Here is a 20,306-nt window from a genome sequence, read left to right on the forward strand (position 1 = left end):
GGAAAAAGCTAACTAATACTACTGTATATACAATATTAAAATACATTTCGAATTCAAAAGAAATTGCCTTAATACACATAAACATTATCTGATCTTAAATTCACTGAATTTTAGATAAGAATTATAGCTATTACATTTTATAAATGTTTAAGAAAGTAATCGCTTTTTCAAGTATTTCCCTTTACTGAATATTCATAAATGGTAATCACTATAAATTCTATTCATAACTCATCCTTGAGGCTGCGTTTTTTATGCGAATAATAATTAATTTTATTCTCCGCCCGCGGAATCTTCAGTGAAATGCTCCGCGAAAAAGGGGAGCGAGTAGGTATTTCGTGTTGGGTTGGGTGGCGATCGAAGGTCAGTCGCCGGGTCTAAAAAGTGCGCCCACAAATGCTGCACATAATTTAACAAAGTGAACTGCACCGCAGTAGTTGCAACAGCAACAAAAGCAACAGCAACATCAGGAACAAAAACGACATCATGGGCAATAATAATGGCCCAGAACAAGGCAACAACAAGAACAACAGGCGAAACAACAGCAGGCAGCAACATTTCGACTTCATTTTGTTGTGGTTTTCTTTTGGCGCTCGCTGGCTCCCGCTCTCCCTCTCTCTCTCTCTCGCTATCCTCTTTTTCTGGCAATGTACATAAAACTTTTCGGGCCACTACAATTTTTAATGCACTCTCTGACATTGTGAGAGGCGCGGGGGCGGCAAGGACGAAGGACGAACAGGGGGTGGTGGTGGTGAACGGAGGCCATTCTGGAGAACAAGCAAATGAAACTCAAGTGCATGTAGCGCTAGCCGGGCCAAGTGGTGCAATAAAAAGAATTAATATACATTCGACGGGTAAAATACCCTATTAATCAATTTGTATAGAAGCAGTAGAATGTAAATACCAAATTCAAACAACAAAACTATCTTGAGGCATTCAAGTTGGAACAACGAGAACTTTAAGTTTTAAAGGTTCAGGAAAACAGGATAAACTATACAATATAAAATAAGAAAAATATTTTTAATGTTGTTTGGTGTATTGATAATTACCATCATAATAAGCAATAAAGATATTGAAACCGCCATTTTTATACCATAATAAAGCTGGAGAAATAAATGTAGATGTTTAACAAATCTGTAAGAAATATTAAATGCCCACCATCAGGGTATAAAAACAAACCAACGTCGAAAAACATCACAAAGCAAAAAAAAGGATCAAAACAACGGCAGGAATGAAATAAAACAGGCGCAAGAAAGGCCAAAAAGGAAAACAATAATAATACACAAGGGGCCGTGGGTGAAAGGCGGGGAAAACTCAGATTTTTAATAAACTTGCCGCGGCTCCTTTTCGCTTTTCGTATTTCGCTGCATACTTTTGGGCGCAGCAGCGACAACAGTCGCATTATTGTTGCCACAGCGGCTGCTTATTTACGAGTATTTGCCTAGGAATGTGGCGAGCATCTTGCCAAGTGGCCAAAACCCATCCCCAACCTCCCCCTCATCTGTATAATGAGCCGCCAAGAGCGCCAGACGAAGACGGCAATGGCAGTTCATGAAAAATCAAGAGCCAAGAACTTTTTAGCCACCAAACTTTGACTCAATGTAAATTTCGCCCGATCATGTTTGAAGTTTATCAAGCCAGCGGAAGGGGCAGTTCTTGGCCATGTTGGGACCACCCACACGACACGTCTGCTGCAACTCCATTAACCCCCTAGGAACCAAGATGACACGACACATTCACGTATGGTTGATCCTTAGCGAAACCCTTGTGCCTCAATGACACGATGCAAGTATGTAAAAAAAAAATATAAAAAGGAGAAAAGGTTTAAAACCTAAAAAGAGGACTTTAACTCTTTTATTTAATAAATTAAAGGTTCTATAAGTTTCGACGGTCTTTTTACTGCTTCTTTTCAATTTTTGCAAGAGTTGCGTAAAATAACATTTAAACCCAGCATTAAATCATGAATATATTAAATTTAAATTATAATACTATTATATTCTTCAATATACTCTAAGGTAAATGCTTTTTACTAATTATGCCTCATTAGATCCTTGTTCTTTAAATAACAAAGCTCATAACGTTTAGTGCCCTTTTTCGTACAGTATCATATGACCATGAGCTAAGCTCCTGTCCTGGCTGTCTTAACTTGGCCAGAACGTGATGGGTGGAATGGTATGAAGTAGAACGGGTCCTGTTCAGGATTCTGTGAGGTGGGGGAATGCATTTTTAAAATACTCGCGCGCATTTTCGCAAATGGCAACAAACGGCGCCAAGTTTAGCAGCTGCGCTGCCTTCGGGTGCTGTAAAATGCAAAATCCAAATGCCCTGCTCCCTTTAGCCATCGTGCCATCGCCTGCATGGCTTTTGGCATAACATTTTTAGCATATTTGTTGTAGTCTAAACACGTGACAAGTGTGTGAGTGTGCGAGTGTGTGAGAGTGCCATTAGTCCCTTGGTCATGCGCCGGGTACGGGAAACTCACGTGCCATCTACGGATATGCAGCTATTGCCCGGAAAAAGGCCAAAATAAAAACTTTACCGCAAGAACTTTACCGGCGACAACAACGGCAAAATACGAGAATGGCCTTTGACCGGGGGGAAATCGCTGTGGTCATATATTTACCATTGCATCGGCATACTTTCTGGCCCACGTTTTAATCAATTTTTCAAGCATTTAAGTGCACTTTATTCGAGGGTTACCGCAGCACAAAAAAATTGTCACGGTCATTTAAATTGGTAAAATCACATTTAAACCCCTCTATATGTGAAAATGCCATTTATAAACTTACTAAATTCCTGCATATGGAATCTATAGAAACCTAATAATTCAAAAAATATTTTTTACTAGGTAGAATCTTGTCACTATGGGTTTTATTCCAATCCTGAAACATTTTATTCAGCTTAAAAATCTCTTTTTAATAGGTCTAACATTTTGTAAAAAAGTTACTTAAAAAAAGATCCCCGCAAAAATTGGATACCTTCCGTAGAATAAGTAATCGGATTGTGCCAAATTCCACATAGTTTACGAGCTCGCCTCGTGACCTAGCCCAAATCCCTGGAGAGGACAGGCGACAATAATGCCTGAAATTAAATAAATATGCTCGATTATTTTCAGTTTATGGCGATGTAAGTTGGTGGCAAAATGTGTGAAATATATTCAATAAATACTTGAATATTAAATCAGCTTAATGCGAACGAACGTCGAGGGCGTGCCACATCACCTAGCGAGCTCATTAAGCCCATAAGCTTTATTGATTTTCAACAAGCTACCAGTGGCTGTGACGAAAATGTACAAAAATTAATTATTGCCAGTCGAGCTGAGTGGAAAATTCATTTGAATTGATTTGAGTTGATTTCATTTTTAACACAATTTAATTTAACCATCAACTTGCAGGCCATTAAAGTTAAACTCATTTGCATTATAGGGTGATATTTTATTTGACAGCTTAATGAGTGAAAGAAAATAATTATCTTAAAAGTTGGGGTTTCGTAATTAAATTAAAAGGTGTTCATGACAGCTATTCGAATTATGAATGCGGAACACATCTCAGTTGATCTTCTTCATTATTATTTGATTATCTGATTATAATACATTGTAGTGTTATTTTCAATCGCACGGCGTTTGTAGGTAAAATGATTAATAATACATTATGTTTTTGGTTACCATTTTTTTAAGTGTCTGCAACAATGGCTGTGTGTTTCATCGGAATGACAGGAGTTGAACAAACCACAGCACAACATTAACATCAGCCTGGCTGACAGCTGCAGAGACTTCAGCTGCAGGATCGGGAACACAATGAGATAACCCCGTTTTGGCCTTGCCAAGAGCAGCAGCTGCAACTCTGTGAGTGACTGATAACTGCAGCCATTTGCCATTTGTTTCGCCAAATGCCCCACCACGCCGCCTCCTATTTCCGGACCTTCGTCGGCAGCCCTTTTCAAGCACAACAAATGAAATCGATAAGAAACTAAGCGGCTTGCCGTCGAAATTCCATTTCTTTTCGAGCCAAGCTGATACTGCAGCTGCGGCTTAAGCTCCAGGATGCATTCCGCCGTGTCTGCCGGCCAAAATGCGGCCAACAGCGACAAGGAGTGGCATGTGGCTAATAGGATTTGGCCGCCACATCGCCACGAGTGGGTTGACATTGGGTAGAAAATGTTGTTTTCAATTGTCTACTTCGATGCACAAGGCCGTCGCGGGTTAATTCTCCTGCTAAGCAACTTTGTATTGGATTTTATCCGGGGGATTTGTTTTATTTTTTTGTTTAATGTAATACAATAGGTATTTGGAAGTAAAGGATTTTGATATGTAAATTTGAATTTACTCATATTTTAATCCTTTATTTATTGATGATTTATCTTTTTCGCAGTCGTGCATTAAAAATTTGGAGAAGTCCTTAATATAATAATAGAAAAATTGGTTAATAATTCTACATGTTTCAGCCTTTTTATATTTATAGTTATAGTTTCAAGTTCGCGAAATAAGAATTCAGCTTCGGTTATTCTTTTTACATATTCTGTTAAGATTAAGCATTACGTTAGTACTAACATGCAATGTACCGGTCTAACAGCTGTTGTTTTAAAAGTCTCCACTATGTTAGCATAACATTAAAGAACACTAACAGGCGCTACAAAGCTACATGCTAATAGCAGCAGCATCCCAAGAGTTTTCCGTAACATCAGAACCAGAGAAAATCCATGAGCCATACCGCGCCCAAAGATACGGCCATTGGACTTCTCTTTAAATGCCGTACTCCAAAAGAGAGGAATCTCTGTGAAATTTCCGACGAAAATCGAAGCTGTGTCGGCGGAGGGCCTGCGAAAGTAGAGCCACGGCATCAAAGAGTTCCCCAGAATCCATGCCGGAATCCCGAGTCCGGAGTACGCTGGCCGTAGTCAGTTTTACGGCAACTTCGGTGCGAAGCGGTACGAAGGGAAAGCGCTGCCGGTACGGTTTGGCTGTTGTTTTTAAATCGGCGTCAAAGGACAAAAAAAAAAAACACCGGTCATTGAAGCCCGTATTTTAAAAATTTAAATTCAAGTTGAAAATCTAATACATCAAAATTATCGCACACGTGCTGTAAAATTATGAATTTATGCAAATTTTACAATAGAACGCAAAATGTCAATGCAACAGCAGTGGCAGACTGAAAGTGCATAAATATTTCAAAAGTCATGTGTAGATTTTAGACAGCCGGAGCGAAAGAGAGAGGTATGTATGCGGGAAAGAGAGGACTGCAGGCGTGTGTGTTGGTGTGCATGTGTGTCATTTAAGCCAGTCAATGAAATGTTTGTTAATTATGTATGTGTATACATTACATTGCCATTAAGTAATTAACTCAGCTTCAAGCAGAGCTGTTTAAGTCACTATCGTTTTCCCACTCTGTCTCGCTGGGCGTGCATGTGTGTGAGAGTTACATTTAGGGTCATGCGGATATGCGTGTATGTGTGAGTGCTTGACATTGTCTACTTCGATGGGAAACATGTTGCGTATACGCCATGTTAATGCAAAACAAATTGAGAGCAAATTGAAATGCCAAACAACTGCAACTACCACTTGAAATCGAAATGGAAATGGAAATGGAAACGTCAAGTGCGACCTGATATTGCCATTAATTTGATATTTATATTATAATTGGAAGACAGACGATTGCGAGATTTTGAGCGCCTTGGGGAAAAGTCCTGGTGATTCATCAGCAAGTCAGTCTTACAAAGCATTTGTCTAATTGCATAAGCGTAGTCTGCTTTTGCAACAATCAATTCGAACCATTTCGATTGTCGTCCAGTCTCTAGTATGTGAAAAGTATTTTTGTGCATTTGCCCAGTGCTCGATTTGATTTTGTTATCTGCCATGTGCATGTTTGAGTGGCTTGCTTGGCTTGGGGAATTGCAAATCATATTTTTGTCAAAATATTTTTATTGTCTGGCATATACTGCTCGACCAGATCTTGTCAATCAGCAATATAAATTGCATAGAAATAATTCAATTAACAAGTGTTCAAACTCGTCTTAGTAAAAGAACAATGACATTTCACTTTTCGATAGGACAATGATTTGGGTTGCTTACTTAAATAAAATAGTAGATAACAATTTACAGCTTTAATTGAACAAATATAAAGCTTTGTACAAACGTTTTTTTTAAATTTTTGGATGCGAAATATTTGTCAATCATTGTCTTTTGAATACTTTTCCATTCAAAATGTGCATCCCTGTCTCACTTATGCGTGCATTGCTTTAAATATATGCCATAATAATAAAATATTTACTGGTACACTTTGCAGTTATTTCTTCTTGTCCTGACCCTATTCAGTCCGGTCCAATAACAATTGAAATTTGTTTATGTAGATTACTTGACCACCTGTAAATAAAGCGAGTTATTTTGGTTGCCAACAGCCATCTGATCTTGCAGGGGATGTCTGTCTGTTTTTGAAAAATAAAGTGCCGTTCCGCAGCAAAAACTTTGCCACGGTAATTTTAATAAACGCGTCAATGAAACCAAAACAATGAGGACAGCGTCAGCAACAATAACAACAGTTTTAGCGAGGGGGAGCCCACAAAAAAGAAGCCACAATTTGATTAGAGCATTAAAGGACTTTGTGCCACAAAGCCCGGAGCGTCCTGCCGAGGTCAGGATGTATGTTCCCCAGACTTTGAGATTTTGGCTGGACCACAGCCAGCTACGGGAATTTTTGGCTTCTGAAGCAGACAAAGTTGTCTGCTATAATTTCAAATTTTTGTTTTCTTTTTGCCTATGCTGCTGTTTGAGCTCGGTGTATTTTTGAAACTGTCAACGTTTAAATAACGCTGACAATGACAATAAACAAATGCAGTGGCCAAACAGAATGAAAGCGAAAAAAATAGCCGAGAAAAGTTTAATAAAAAGCCGACGCGAAACTTTACAAAAGTCAGACGAGAGCGGGTGTGGGAGTGGTCTATAGATGCACTGCAAAAATAAAATAAAATTTTAAAATTTATTTGCGATACTTCAGAATCAATACAAATATGCGGTCACATTACAATATTTTTGATTTTCAACACATAATATTTTTGAAATAATTTACATAATACAAAATAATCGCTTTATTTTTTAATTGGATTTTATGATACAATTTATCGAGTACTTCGGTACGGCTTCTGAGCTCTTTTTCGCTCTGTGCACTGTTATTAGACACTGAATGTATTTTGCGCTCTGAGACCAAAAAAGTTTTAAAATTTAATAAAGATATTTTTTAGCTAACAAGGAGTGCGCACTTATTTTTCTAGCTCATTGGCCTGCTGACCTGTCAATGGCATTTATCGATATCGAAACTATATCTATGTAGATAAAGGACGATGTAATCATGAGAGGCGCCGCGTAGAGCAGAAAAAGTTTTGCCCCCAAAAGTTTGGACTAATAGAAAATATGGCCGGCCATTGAGTTTGGCCAAAAAAAGCAAAGTTTCCCGCCATCCCATTCCCATCGGCATCGTCCTGCCTCGACATTGTCCATGTGGCCAGGGAGGTGGATCGAAATCAGCTGGGGACTTTAAAGGCGACTGCCCACAATGGACCTTGGCCGCTGGCTGCTGCAGCTGGGCGTGCACATGCTGCTGGGTAAGTTAACGTTAAAGTCCTGGCCACAGGATATATCCTATGGAGAGCCCGGTCCTGGGCCGTAATAATGAAAATATTTGAAACTTTTCATTTTATTGCCTTTTGCTTTTAATCCTTTGGCAAGCCGCCGCAAACCTTTTTTACGACAAAATCCACGATGTCGGCAACTTTGTGGCTCCCGCTTACACATACAGTCACACACACACTCTTACACTATGACTATAGTCATTTAGGCATTTCCGTTTCCGCTTGCCGCTTTTGTGCATTTGGCTTCTGTGTGACCCGAACACGAAATTAGCATAGCAATAAATGTGTTTGTTTGGGTGTCGCCGCCTTTTGACCCGGTCGCTGCCGATTTTCTCTTCTGACCCGACCTCGACCGCATCAATTTATGTTAATTTTATGCCGCCGAAATTGTGTTTTAAATACACTTTTAATTATGGCCCAATGAAAGACAAAATGAACCGAAACGTACAGAACTTGGAATGCAAATAAAAATAATAATTTCAATTAGCTTTAATGTGTCTGCCACAGATAAGCTTTCTTTTTCCACTTTTGTTGCGCTGGCAACAAATCTGGCGAATGAGCAATATTCTACGTAGGAAATACAAAAACAAGTCGGAGCTTGAAGCAAAAAAAGGACCTGCTAAAAATATAACATTTTATTTATAAACATTTATTTCGGAAAATTTTCCGTGTTCTAAATGTAGATGCAAATATTTGATACTCATAATTTTACCACATTACAGTTGTGGGATGTGTAAAGTTCGCATTTTTTGCAAAGCAAAAAGTCATAAACGTGCAGTTAATAATGAACAAATATTAAAAAAGTTTCAGCAAACTCTCCGTGATGCATTTAACACGATTAAATGCTTCTAACAGAATTTAAACGAATACATATTGCGAGCTAAATCATTTTGGCAAAGTTTATTTTCAGCACATTTGTTTTGTACCCGTTTAAATGAAATTTCAATTGACCTCTTTTACTTTTCTGTCAATTTATTGAACAGTATTCGGTTATTCAAATTTGCAATATGCAAAGCGTATTTATTACCAAAAAAATGAGTGTCAAACAAAATGTCAAATGATGTGCACAGTTGGCTGGGTTTCCCCTTTAACGAGCTCATGCATTGTTTGAGGAACCTCAAATGGCAAGGACAAGGACATAGACGCAGACATTGACAAATGCCGGGACACTCGGCTGCGATGGCAGAACATTTGCATAAACCAAACATAAATGCGACAATTTCAACCCGGAATACGCCTTAAAGGATTTACCCCACTGTGTAAAAAGCGTCTCTCTGCCGGTCGCTATATTTTATTTGCACTTTTCTAAAATTTATAGACGCTCCTAAAATTCACTGCAAACAGTGGCTGCCTGCTACGAAAATAAATATTTGGCTACAACAACGAGGAGTCGTTGCCGGCCCCAAGTGCCATAAAGTTTATTTAAACAAATTGCCGATTTTATAAGTGTCTTCAATTTTAGTAAGTGTGCGTTTCCCCATTCTCCCCGAAGGCAGAGTAAACGCTATAGCGTCTGTGCCATGTTTGCACACAAAAATTACACATTTCCGCCCTCGAAAATTGGGTGTAGCATCCACATGTCATTCGGCCAAGAGTCTGACAAAGCCGCTTGCCAATTCTGAAGTTACAGTTGCAGTTGAAGCACAACTGAAGGCAGGATCTATTCACTCTATTCACAAGTTTAAACTTTCACGCGTTTCCAGCTGCATACCAAATGGGATTTGAGACAAAAACACTGGCAAAATGGAAGCCAAAAACAACACAGCCACGCATCAGCTGAGAAATCTCGACGATGCTTTTTGGCCAAGCTTTTTCTAGCCAACTTGGCCTGCTCGTGTTGCTCGTTTAACTGCTCGATTCTGCTCTAGTTTTTTTTTTCGTTTTTTTTTTGTTTTATTTTTTTTCTGAAGCCACTGCGCTTTGCTGAGATTAGCATCTTTATTTGTGTTTGTTCGCCGCAGCACAGCCCAGAGCCAAACTAAAACAAACTCCCACCTCGATCCAAACTGGCGCCCAGAATCCAATGTCCCACTTGTCGTTCTTGGCCCCGCATTTGTATGCAAATTATAGACGCTTGGCCCCTCGATTTTCCCGCTTTTCCGCCTCCTTAGGCTGCTTACTTTTCCCTTGGTTTACTGCAGATTTGTCTGTTCGAGCGTTTATCGTTCGTTCGTCGAGGCAAATGCTTAAAGCGGATTTGATCTCAGTCGGAAAGTATAGGCGAAATACATTTCGTATTTTACCAACTATTCGGATCCTGAAGTCCCCATTAAAGAGGTCTCAAATCCTTCGAAGTAGAAGAGCTTATTGAACTGCTCTTGGCCCTTGACTTTCATTAGAACTGGCTGAGATGTCTTCTTTCTCTGCCGAACTCAAAAGCGAACAGATGCGGCAGACAAACGGAATGGGAAAACATCACTAAGGAAAATCATAAATAAAATAGCAGATAGCTAGAGTTCAGGATTTTTTTCACACGAAAACACTTAATATAAAACTGCCATTTTCCCTCTAACTGTATCAAAGCACATACAAATTTTGGTCATAAAGACCATAATATAATAAACGTGATAAATCATATTTACGGAATTTCGGTATCAGAATTAAATTAATAGTTTCATTAACTAAAATTCAAGTCTGTGCGCCAAATATTTACAGAAACAATCGAAAATTAAAGAAAAAACCATTTAGAGCGATTATTTATTTAATTGCTCCGTTTAGCATCTGGTTACTACCACTTAGTAAAAATATAAACAATGGCATTAAGTTTGCACAGGGATAACCTTTTTATGGCTTATTTCAGATAAAATTCAGATTCGAGCGCTCTAGACTTTTAAAAGTGGTATTCTTTTTGTGAAGAAATTAAAATTAGAAACACCAGAAGAAAAAAAAAGACACACATCTACATTTTTTTAGATTTGGTTAGCAAGGTGTTGACGCATTTTTTTCTAGTGCACAGGAGCATCAAGAAATTGACTTGCCAGGTTGTCTTGGTCTTGGTTTTTCCTCCGACTCGGATTCATCCTCAGTCTGAGCCACTGGTTTTCGTTGTTAGGCAGCAAAGTTCACTCAAGTGCGTTGATTGCCGTGCAAAAAAGTTTCGTTTGTCTGTATTTGATGTACTTATTTTTATTATTTACATACACAAGCAGCCGGCATCGGTACGCACACACACTCGCCCACGCACACAACCGCAAACAACAGTTGTGTCCTGTCTTTTAGTCGCGCAGGTGAAGTTTTCCATTTACTTTTCCTCTACGGCTGTCATTAAGCTGCGGTTGCCGCTGCCATTTGCAAATGTGTTTGCCATTGTCGTCCTTGTTGGTGGTGCTGCTGCTCCTATGCTTGTTGTTCGTCGGCTGCTTTGACATGCTTCAAAGGGCTCATGTCAGGGATTGGAAACCGAATCAGAATTGGAATCAAAATCAGAACCAGAACCAGAAGCAGGCGGGCACTTTTGTCTGTTTGTCTATTGAAAGTTTAAACAAGTTTGTCTCGCCCGTTTTCCCATTTTCCAGATGTTGCACCAACTCAAAGAGTTTTTCCTCGAAGGACGAACTCGAGCTAGCCGAAAAATAAATACTCTGCTCGTGGTGCCTTCGGCAATCGCAACTTTTGACATCCTTGCAAGTTATTTCAACTGTAAACTGCGACAAATTAAATTCACGAGTGTTGCAGTTGCAACTGTTGCTGCTGCAGGTGCTGTTGTTGTTGCCGCTGCTGTTGTTGCTATTGCTGTTGCTGCTGTTACCTAATGCGATTTGCGAAAATTATGCACAAGTTGTTGGCTTCCACTTGGCGACGTCTCGCGGATTTCTTGCTTATCATGCGGCAGTGTGCTCCAGTTGCAATTGCAACTTCAACTGCAGCAACTGACAGGGCCAGGATTATGGAAATTCCGTACTGGCAGCAAGTTCGGCATTTAGCGTAATATAAGGAGAAGGAAAAACACCGCGGTAACAGCAACAGCAACACCAACAGCAACAAAAACCCATTGCAGCTAATGATATTAACCATTTTTTCCGGCATTTTCCCCTTTTTTTGCACCCGTTTCTCTCTGGCTCTGTCTGTTTGCACTTAAAAGCGTTCTGCAAATTGTAAAAACCAGCACGCGGTTTGTTGCTGTTGTTGCTATTGTTGTTGGTGGCACCGTTTAGTGCGTTTTTGTTGCTGCAAAACTCTGAGCTTTAGTGCTCGGCATTTCTACAAGTTCATTCAATTAGGAGTTGTGCGTCTCGGTTGCTCTTGTTCTCATTTCTACCCTGCAATGCTTTAGTTCGTGCCATTTCCATTTTACTTTTGATAAGCTTAAAATACAGAGAAGCGATTAGGAGTGTTTCTCAATTTGCAACAATAATACTAAGCCGGACAAAGGGGCAAAATATTTGTGGCAGCCATTGTAACCAAAATGTACTGTAGTATGACAAACAAATATTTAAATATTTTTCCTATTTTATTTGAAACCATTTTGTATTTTAAATATACCTAAAAATATGTTTTGCGTAAATACTTTGTTTCTCGTTTAAAATTAAGATTAAAACCATTAAATGTAAAAAATGCACAACACAGATTCTTTTGATTCTGCAAATAAAATGACAAAAAATAATAATTTTTATTTTACTCATTCAAATAACAAAATCGATGAACCCAAATAGAATTTGTCTTTTTTTGCACCCATTTGTCTATAAAGGAATACGTTTCTTTCTCTTGTCATTTAAAAAAAAGAACCGAATGATAATTTTTTATTACCGCACAATCTCTGACAGGGATTCGAGATTCTGTGGTACTGGTTTAATGCCTCAATTTAAAGCAGACGAATGCAAAACATTTCCATTTCGTTTCCAGTTTTTCGTATTTATTCTTTTTATATTCACCATTTTTATGGCATTTCTCATCATTTTATCTGACGTTTTTCATCTCGCTGCATGGGACTAACATTCTCCCTCTGTTTTGCTTTTCTCTCCCCGGGAAAATCCCAACATTTCCACCCTGCCAGTTGTGCGGCGCATTCAGTGTCTACGTGTGACTGACATCAATGTGCCACAAATTGTTGATTTTCGTGATAACGTGACATTATCCTGCAGCTATGACATAAGTGGTCACACGTTAAATTCGGTTAAGTGGTACAAAAACGGAAAGGAGTTTTTTAGGTAAGTAGAAAAATTGCACATTATAAGTATTTTTGCAGGTTTTTCATGTGGAAGTATGTAATACAGTGCGTCACATAATTATTAAAGTTAGTTAAGTTATGTTTCATTGATTTTAATTATTGCCTCAACCTAATTTTATATTCAAATATTAATATTTATTTTTTCTTATCCAGTTTGTTCTTCGATTTTAATTTCTGCAACTGCGCTTGGGCATCATATCAGCTTACAGATACAAATATTTATTAAATTATTACAAAACTCCTATTTAGTGGGTAATTACAAAAAAGGCATCAACTAATTCGTAGGACCTGATATTTTTGATGCCGACCTTCCGCAGCTATAATTTATGATAGTTATTTCAACACGCAGCTGTCAGATGCACGGAAATCTGGGACATGGTTCCCGTGACCTCTGACCTCCGAGTGGTTTGCTGTGCAAGCACAATACACGCACCCGCAAATATGTTCATTGTCGACCGAGTTTCTTGCTCAATTAATTATTAAATAAATTAATTTGTGTTGGCAAATTAATTTAAATGTTTGGCCAAACAGAGAGCTTCGAGCCCTATATCGTTCTCTCACACAAGTTGGCCGTTAAGCGGCATTTATTATTTATGCACACATCGTTTGCAGCGTTTGCAGCGGCCCAAAAAGCAAACAACAAATTAATTGCCCAAAAGAGCACATATTTCGACTGCTGGCCAACCAAAATGGGATGATTAAAAGGCCATTTGACCCCCAAGTTAGCCACAGTAAGTGGCATGATAACACTTCATCATTGTCGGCTCTTTCTACTGTGATGTGAAAATTAAAAATCTACGGTGTCTGGCTAGCATTTTGCTTAATTAAAAATGAGTAGAGCAGAGTACATAGCATACATGAACTCCCGCACACAGAAAATCTGCGAGAAAAGCTTGCAAAAATGAAGAAAAAATAAAAGGGAACGAGACAGTTAGCGAGTCCCATGGGGCGAGCGAAAGTTTTAATTAGACAGCAGCACGTAAAAGTCAACTGGAGCCAAATTGCAATTCCACTTGCACTTGCCAGCCGAATGCAAATTAAGGCAAACACTAGTGCTAGAAAAAGAGCGTCAGAAGTTCACAAATAACTTGCAACATTTTTCTTGTCTTTGAGTTTTTAGGCAACTAATTGCCAATGGCTCACAGATTTTTGTTGAAGGTTTCAAATTATTATTTAAGTAAAACTTTTATATGAAATAGTTCATTTTTACAAAGTCCACCATTTCAACTGAACTACCACATATCACAGAATGACTGCAGTTGGCTCTGGATTTTGTTAAAGTAAAATATTATATAGTCTTACAGTATTGTTTACCATTTATTGTATCCTTCTGGATTAGGGTACAATGGTATTCTTATTTTTTTAGTAAAATTAATTTAACGTGTACTTTAGCTTGCCTTTTTCTGTATGTGGACTCGAGAAAAAGCCAAAAGAGGGAAAATCGAGCATTATTCAGCCTCTGTCCCAAACAAATCCCCTTGTAACGAGCATCGGTCGGCGGCGGATGCCGTTTATATTGCTTATCAAATTTGTTGATTTGCTGCCGCAGTTACCGCCTAAGCCGCAAATAATGCGAAATCGGGCCACCCACCCACGGTCCCCCAGCCACCCCACTTTTTCTACCATGGCTATTAACAAGTGGCGCTCGAAGGCGACTTATCAACACTACCGCAGCGCACAAAAGTAGGCAACGATTTTTTTTTGCCTTAGCCAGGATTTTATTTATGTGGTTTTTGTAGGAGGGGAAAAGCCACTTGGCATCTGTTTGCGAGTGTGCGTGTGTGTGTTTGTGTGGGCTGGACAAGTTTTCCACTTGAACACTTTTTGTTGTGGATTCCGCTTTTTACATGTTTTGAGGCATTTGTGGGATTAATGAGCACCAATCCACAATACAAAACAAATTAAAGGGCTGCCCTCGGCTCTCAGCCGTGCCCCTTTCTCCATCGATTCGACCACTCGTCCCGGTTTTCCACACGTCGAATCCGCATTGGCAATCAGTTAAGGTTGAGTGCATGTAAGCCACTTGTCTACTAGTGGCGAAAAAGAGAAACGATTCCTCCATTTCCTGGCCGGTTTGCGTTGATGGCTTTGAAAGCTTTTAACCCAAGCCTACGACACACATCTGCAGATTATCAGCTGGCGTTCGCAGGGATAAGGGAGGAGGTTCCTTTGCAATTTGCGGCCACTTTGCCAGCTCATCTCCACACCCACTCCATAGTGCTGTCAGCTTGGCTATTTTTAAGTAAGGCAATGGTAGTTTTAAAAGGAAACCCTATGAATGCGTAGATATGATTTAGGTCTGCTGTATATCCGTCGGACTAAAATGTGAAGAACATGAGCAGGTTAATACGATTTTTAGTAAATTTTCCTAAGTTTCTCGTTTCACGTAATCTCATAAAAAAGTTTTAAATATGCTAGGAAGCTATAGTTAAATAGGTCGGAGTAATTAACATCATTTGTTTTTAATAATACTTGTTTACCATCCTTTACCATCCTGTATTTTTGCTACTTGCTTAGCAGCTAGCTTTAGCAACACTAGAGCTATATACTAAAGTATTTCAATTAATCACCCAATCCTGCAGATACTCGCCCCTCACCCCGCCCACCTACATTCCGTTCGCAGTGGAGGGCGTGCAGCTGATCGATGACGGCAACGAGTGCAACGAATCCTCCTGTCGCGTGGAGCTCAATTTATTGGGCGTCAAGTCGTCGGGCGTCTACAGGTGCGAAGTGTCCGGCGATGCCCCCCACTTCCAGTTAACTGCCCGCGACGCCAACATGACCGTCGAAGGTGAGTCCAACAGTGCAGGTGTTGCAGGCGTTGCACTCCTGCCAGGAGGGGCAGGTGGGGCAAGTGAGCAGCGCCGGGGTGCCTGAGTAATGAAATGCAATTCCAATTGTTAGTCTTAAATTAACGAGAGTGGGCCAGTGGGTACGCCAAACTCCACGCCTCCACCACCAACAGGCACGTGCTAAGAAACTATCTTTGTGGGCGTGATGCAAATGCAGGACAACATTGGGTTCACGCAGATAAATTCTGAGAAACTCAAAGAATACTGGTGCTGAACCGCGAATGATGAGAAAAAAAGGGCACCTTAATACACTTCCTTATAACATCATTGTATTTGCCTGTTTAAATAGACACAAGTATTTCAATTTCTTACCAAAAATTATACAATTCACTGCAAAACTCCAGGGCATCAACCATAGTTGTAGTCTAATAGTTTTTTACAGTGTGTAGGTGCATTTCCCGTTGGCGTATTCCCGCCGTGCTTCCTTTTGCTGCTGCACAGCATAAACAGAGTAAAATGTGTAATTTCCGTGATATTTTAATAGTAAACAACGGTGGAAGAAAACTGCAAGAAACATGCAGGGCCGTTTGCATATATGAAGAGCTGGCAAAGTGGCTGCCAGTGCAGTGGGCCAGTGGGTGGATTGGTTGGCTCGGGTGGTGCTGCCGTGCAGTGGGTGGCTGGGTGGTGTTGCACACGCACAGGATAAGCTGTGAGGAAAGCGAATGCGAGGCAGCCAGCCATTCAGGATGTGCTCGCGAGAGGAACAGCGCGCGTTCATAAAATGTAACCAAGAGATGCATGTGATTCGCATCCGTACACACACAAGCACACAGGGGGCACCCTTCCTGCTCCTTCTCATAGTTCTCTGTTGAGTGTGTGTGTGAGAGTGTGTGTGTATGTGTGCGGCTCTGTGATTTACGGCAGCACTTTATGCTTAAAAAGGATATCGCTAAAATGAAAAGCTCCAGCACTGCCAGCGCCTCCTTGCTCCTCTTTCCTCCTATTCTTCCCCACTCCTTCCTCGCAGCGTGTGCGTTTTGCCATCCTTATTTCGCTTTTACTTTTGCCCCACAGGATGTTTCTCTGCATGTGTTTTATGATCATCTATTTTTCCGCTGATATAAAATAAATATCTTGTAGATGCGGGGCAGTCATGCCTCGGGCTCTGCTACTTTTCCCCGGCGCTGCTGTTGCTAAAATATTTTTAAAAATTTATCAAAAGCAAATAGAGAAGTTGGGCAAAACAAACAGAAGCGTTGCAGAAGAGCAGCAGCAAAATAAAGAACCATAGCAAAAAAGGTGCGCCATTTGCATGTGTAATGTGCGTTTAAAATTAGCTAAGGACGTAACTGAGAACTGAGATGCACTCAGCCGGGGAAAAAGTCATCTGTCTCACACTCTCGCATAAGTGAGTGGGGTCCTTTCACAGCAAGGATACTGCAGGTGCTTTTCCCCTTAGCCCAACTCAGCAATGCTTTGGCTAGTTAGACATGTCTGTTTTTGATAGCTGTATATATGAAACTCCAAAGCAGTACGAGAGCGGAAAAAAAAGAAAACTTATTCCAAGCATCTTACACTATACACAATGCAGATATAATTCTACTTATCCTTCGTAGAAATGGTTTTTAATTCTAAAATATATTATTAAATATTTCAGCACTTCCCCAGAACAATCCACTCATCAGCAGCTTTCACTCAACCTATCGCTTCGACGACTTCGTAGAGGTCAACTGTAGTACGGATTTTTCCAGCCTTTTCACGCGGATTACCTGGTACGTCAATGGAATAAAGGTATGTGTAACTCATCCACATATTTCTTTATTTTCTTAAGTTCGGTTTTTTTTGCAGGTTTCTCTGGCGGATTTACTCCCCTCTTTTGAGACCACCATTGTAGCCCATGGATACAGCATGCGACGCATTGTTTCCCAGCTGAATTTTTACGCCAATGAACCACGGTTCCATCAATTGCAATTGCAAAAACTGATCCAGCAAAAGCGGACAATCTCACCAGCTAGACTTGGGCTCGAGCTGCGTTGTGTTGCGGAGATCGATCGGTATCCACATCTGCAAAGAGAAGGTACCATGTTCGCCCAGCTTTACAGGGACGAAATTGATCAGAAAAATCAGAAGCTGATCAACTCGAGATCAAGTAAGTCAAAATAGATATTCTTTAAAATATGTCTGTAAAAAATAGCAGCAATTGCTGTCCACCACTAAAAGTAACTAAACATTTAAAAGTACCAATATCACAAATTTACCGGAAAGTATAACGATTTTTATTAAATTGTTCGTTAAGAAGTACTTTTAATTAACGGAGTTCAACAAACCATACAGTTATACTTTAATTTATTTTTAAATTACGTAATAAAATTTGATGACTCAAAAATGTAGAGAGTACATTTAGTGCTTAAAGCGTCGTTTGGCAGCATTGCTTTTAATGCACTTGACCGCAATGTCAGCGGTCGCTAATTAAAAATAAATACGTTTCCACACGGACTGACAGTCCGGTCGCGGTCTCGCTATTTGGACAAATTTTAACGCAAATTAATAAAAGTCTGATCTCTGACCCCGCTGACCCCGCTGACCCCACTGACCCAACTGGCCCGCCGACCCCACTGACCATTACGACTCTCTAGCACTCACTCTACCGCCCTATCTCTGCCTCTTCCTGTTGCAGGTGCCACTCCAAATCCACAAGTGCAGCATCTGCTGCTGGTGGCAATTTCGATGACGATGACCGCAGTGCGACTCTTCACACCGCTGACATTTCAATATGGCGCACGGAAGTCGGCGCGCTATAAAATGGCGGCGACGCGATGTAGTTTTCCTCGTTTCCGGTTTTGATTGTGTTCCTTTTTGTTGTGTTCGATTTGTTTAACATTTTTGTAGCTCTAAGCAACTGAAATGCACGTGAGAATTTACAAACAAAATCAATGTAATATTTATGTATAATTGTAATAAAAGTCTCGCAGAGTTTCGTGGGGGAAATTAACTTAAGCATAGGCGAGCGAATCCTGTAAATAGCCTTTAAGTGTGCAATCGAATTATAGGAACAATGAAATCATCGTCAATAAATAAGCAGGCAAACAAATGACTTCTTTTCCCCTTTTTATTTTCGACTCTTTGCCGCTCACAGATAACCGCAAAAGTGTCGTTAAATATGTTGTTGGGAGCCCTTTTTCTGGTTCACATTGCGCTTTATTGTTTCACTTCTTTTTTGTACTTACTGCTGCCTTTTGAGGCACATGTCCCGCATGCCTTTGGGCATATCAGCTATGTGCGCCACGCCCACAGAGGCATTCACCGCCCCGCCCCTCCATTGAGTCGTCAGTCTCGTTTTCATCTCGCTTTTAAATCGAATTCAATGAATTCGATTGCAATCCCCCTTTGCATACGCAAGTTCGTGGCATTGGAGGCTGGACCTCCACACAATATCACATCAGCACCATACTCCTGCGATGGCCAACACTGCACAACAAAGTTAAGACCGTTTCGATTTTTGGAGGAGTACGCTGCCCAATGTCTGCTTAAGAATCGGAACCAAAAAAAGATATTACTTAATTTGAAATATTAACTTAATTTTTTTTTGGAATAGAATAGTACGATATTTACCTTAATACCCAACATATTTATTTATTTTTTCATTTCGGGGTTAAGGTCTCTTAGAATGTAATTTCTGGTTTCTTTAGGGTTTTGTTTTTAGATTTTTTTAAGTGAGCAATAACAATTAACACATTTCCTGGTGATGTAAGTATTCGAAAGGTAAGACTCAGAGCATCATTTCCGTTTTTTGTTTTTGGACAGTCATATTTACTTTTTTGCTGGCAAACACAGACAGCAAACCCGCTTTCCATATCAAATGTTAAGTAAATAGCTGCGTTTCTTCATTATTTTATTTTGCATTTAAATCCATTTTTAATGCGTTCACCCCTTTGAATGGGTTCGGCCTTTCTCAGGATGAGATTCGACCAAAATGCCCAGAATCTGCATGGAGATTACACTGAGATGAAATATCCCGTTTTAAAGCCCTCTCATAAGACCATTAAAAGTGAGCCAGCATTATTATTGAGTAAGTTGTTTTTATTGCAATCAATGCTTGAAGCTAAACCCTTAGTTCCATAAATTTTATTTCCTTAAAAATTGATTCAGTTTATGTCCGTTTTGTTGATACTCAAATGATTACTATTCGTTAAATTAGTTAGAAAAATAGAACTAAAGTCTTTGCAATAAAAGTAAGGTGTATTTCCATATTGAATCATCTTCCACTTGGACAGGACTACCACTAATGTAAAATGAGGGATCAAAGTTGCCGGCCAGAAATGGCAGAAGCGACGAGGAGCGTAAAAAGACTATTAAGCGATAATTTATTTGTAATCTGCGACGTGGACAGACAGGCTCCTTCAGCATTCTGCATCCGAGTCCTGAAACCCGGCAACTGCACTCGTACACGGAAAATAATCGATGTACATAAATGAATGCTTAATTAAAAACATTATAATGATATACATTTTGTTTATTTTATTTTTATTTTTTATTTTTATTTTATTTAACTTGTAATTTAAATGTTCGTTCTTCGGTGGCGATTACTAAGTCACTTTAATTTGTAATTCCCTTCTTTTAGGAAATTATCAAATACATTTTTCAGTGTATGCAGAAGAAAGAGGAAGGAATCCGGTTCCTCTGAGGGGGCAATAAAGCGGCAGTAGAAGAGGCAGGAGCAGAGTCCT

At 39.7% G+C, this 20,306-nt stretch overlaps 1 protein-coding gene across 1 annotated transcript; it reads left to right on the forward strand.

The window, feature by feature from the left end:
• The first annotated feature begins 7,365 nt into the window (after window positions 1-7,365).
• Window positions 7,366-18,622, forward strand: LOC122621333. The gene is made up of 6 exons (XM_043799168.1): window positions 7,366-7,590; window positions 12,611-12,764; window positions 15,367-15,575; window positions 17,237-17,370; window positions 17,428-17,728; window positions 18,257-18,622. The coding sequence occupies exons 1-6, from the start codon at window positions 7,542-7,544 to the stop codon at window positions 18,421-18,423; spliced, it is 1,014 nt and encodes a 337-aa protein (XP_043655103.1). The 5' UTR covers window positions 7,366-7,541; the 3' UTR covers window positions 18,424-18,622.
• The last annotated feature ends 1,684 nt before the right edge of the window (window positions 18,623-20,306 follow it).

Source organism: Drosophila teissieri, chromosome 3R (assembly GCF_016746235.2).
Source record: "Drosophila teissieri strain GT53w chromosome 3R, Prin_Dtei_1.1, whole genome shotgun sequence".
Taxonomy (NCBI): Eukaryota; Metazoa; Arthropoda; class Insecta; order Diptera; family Drosophilidae; genus Drosophila; species Drosophila teissieri.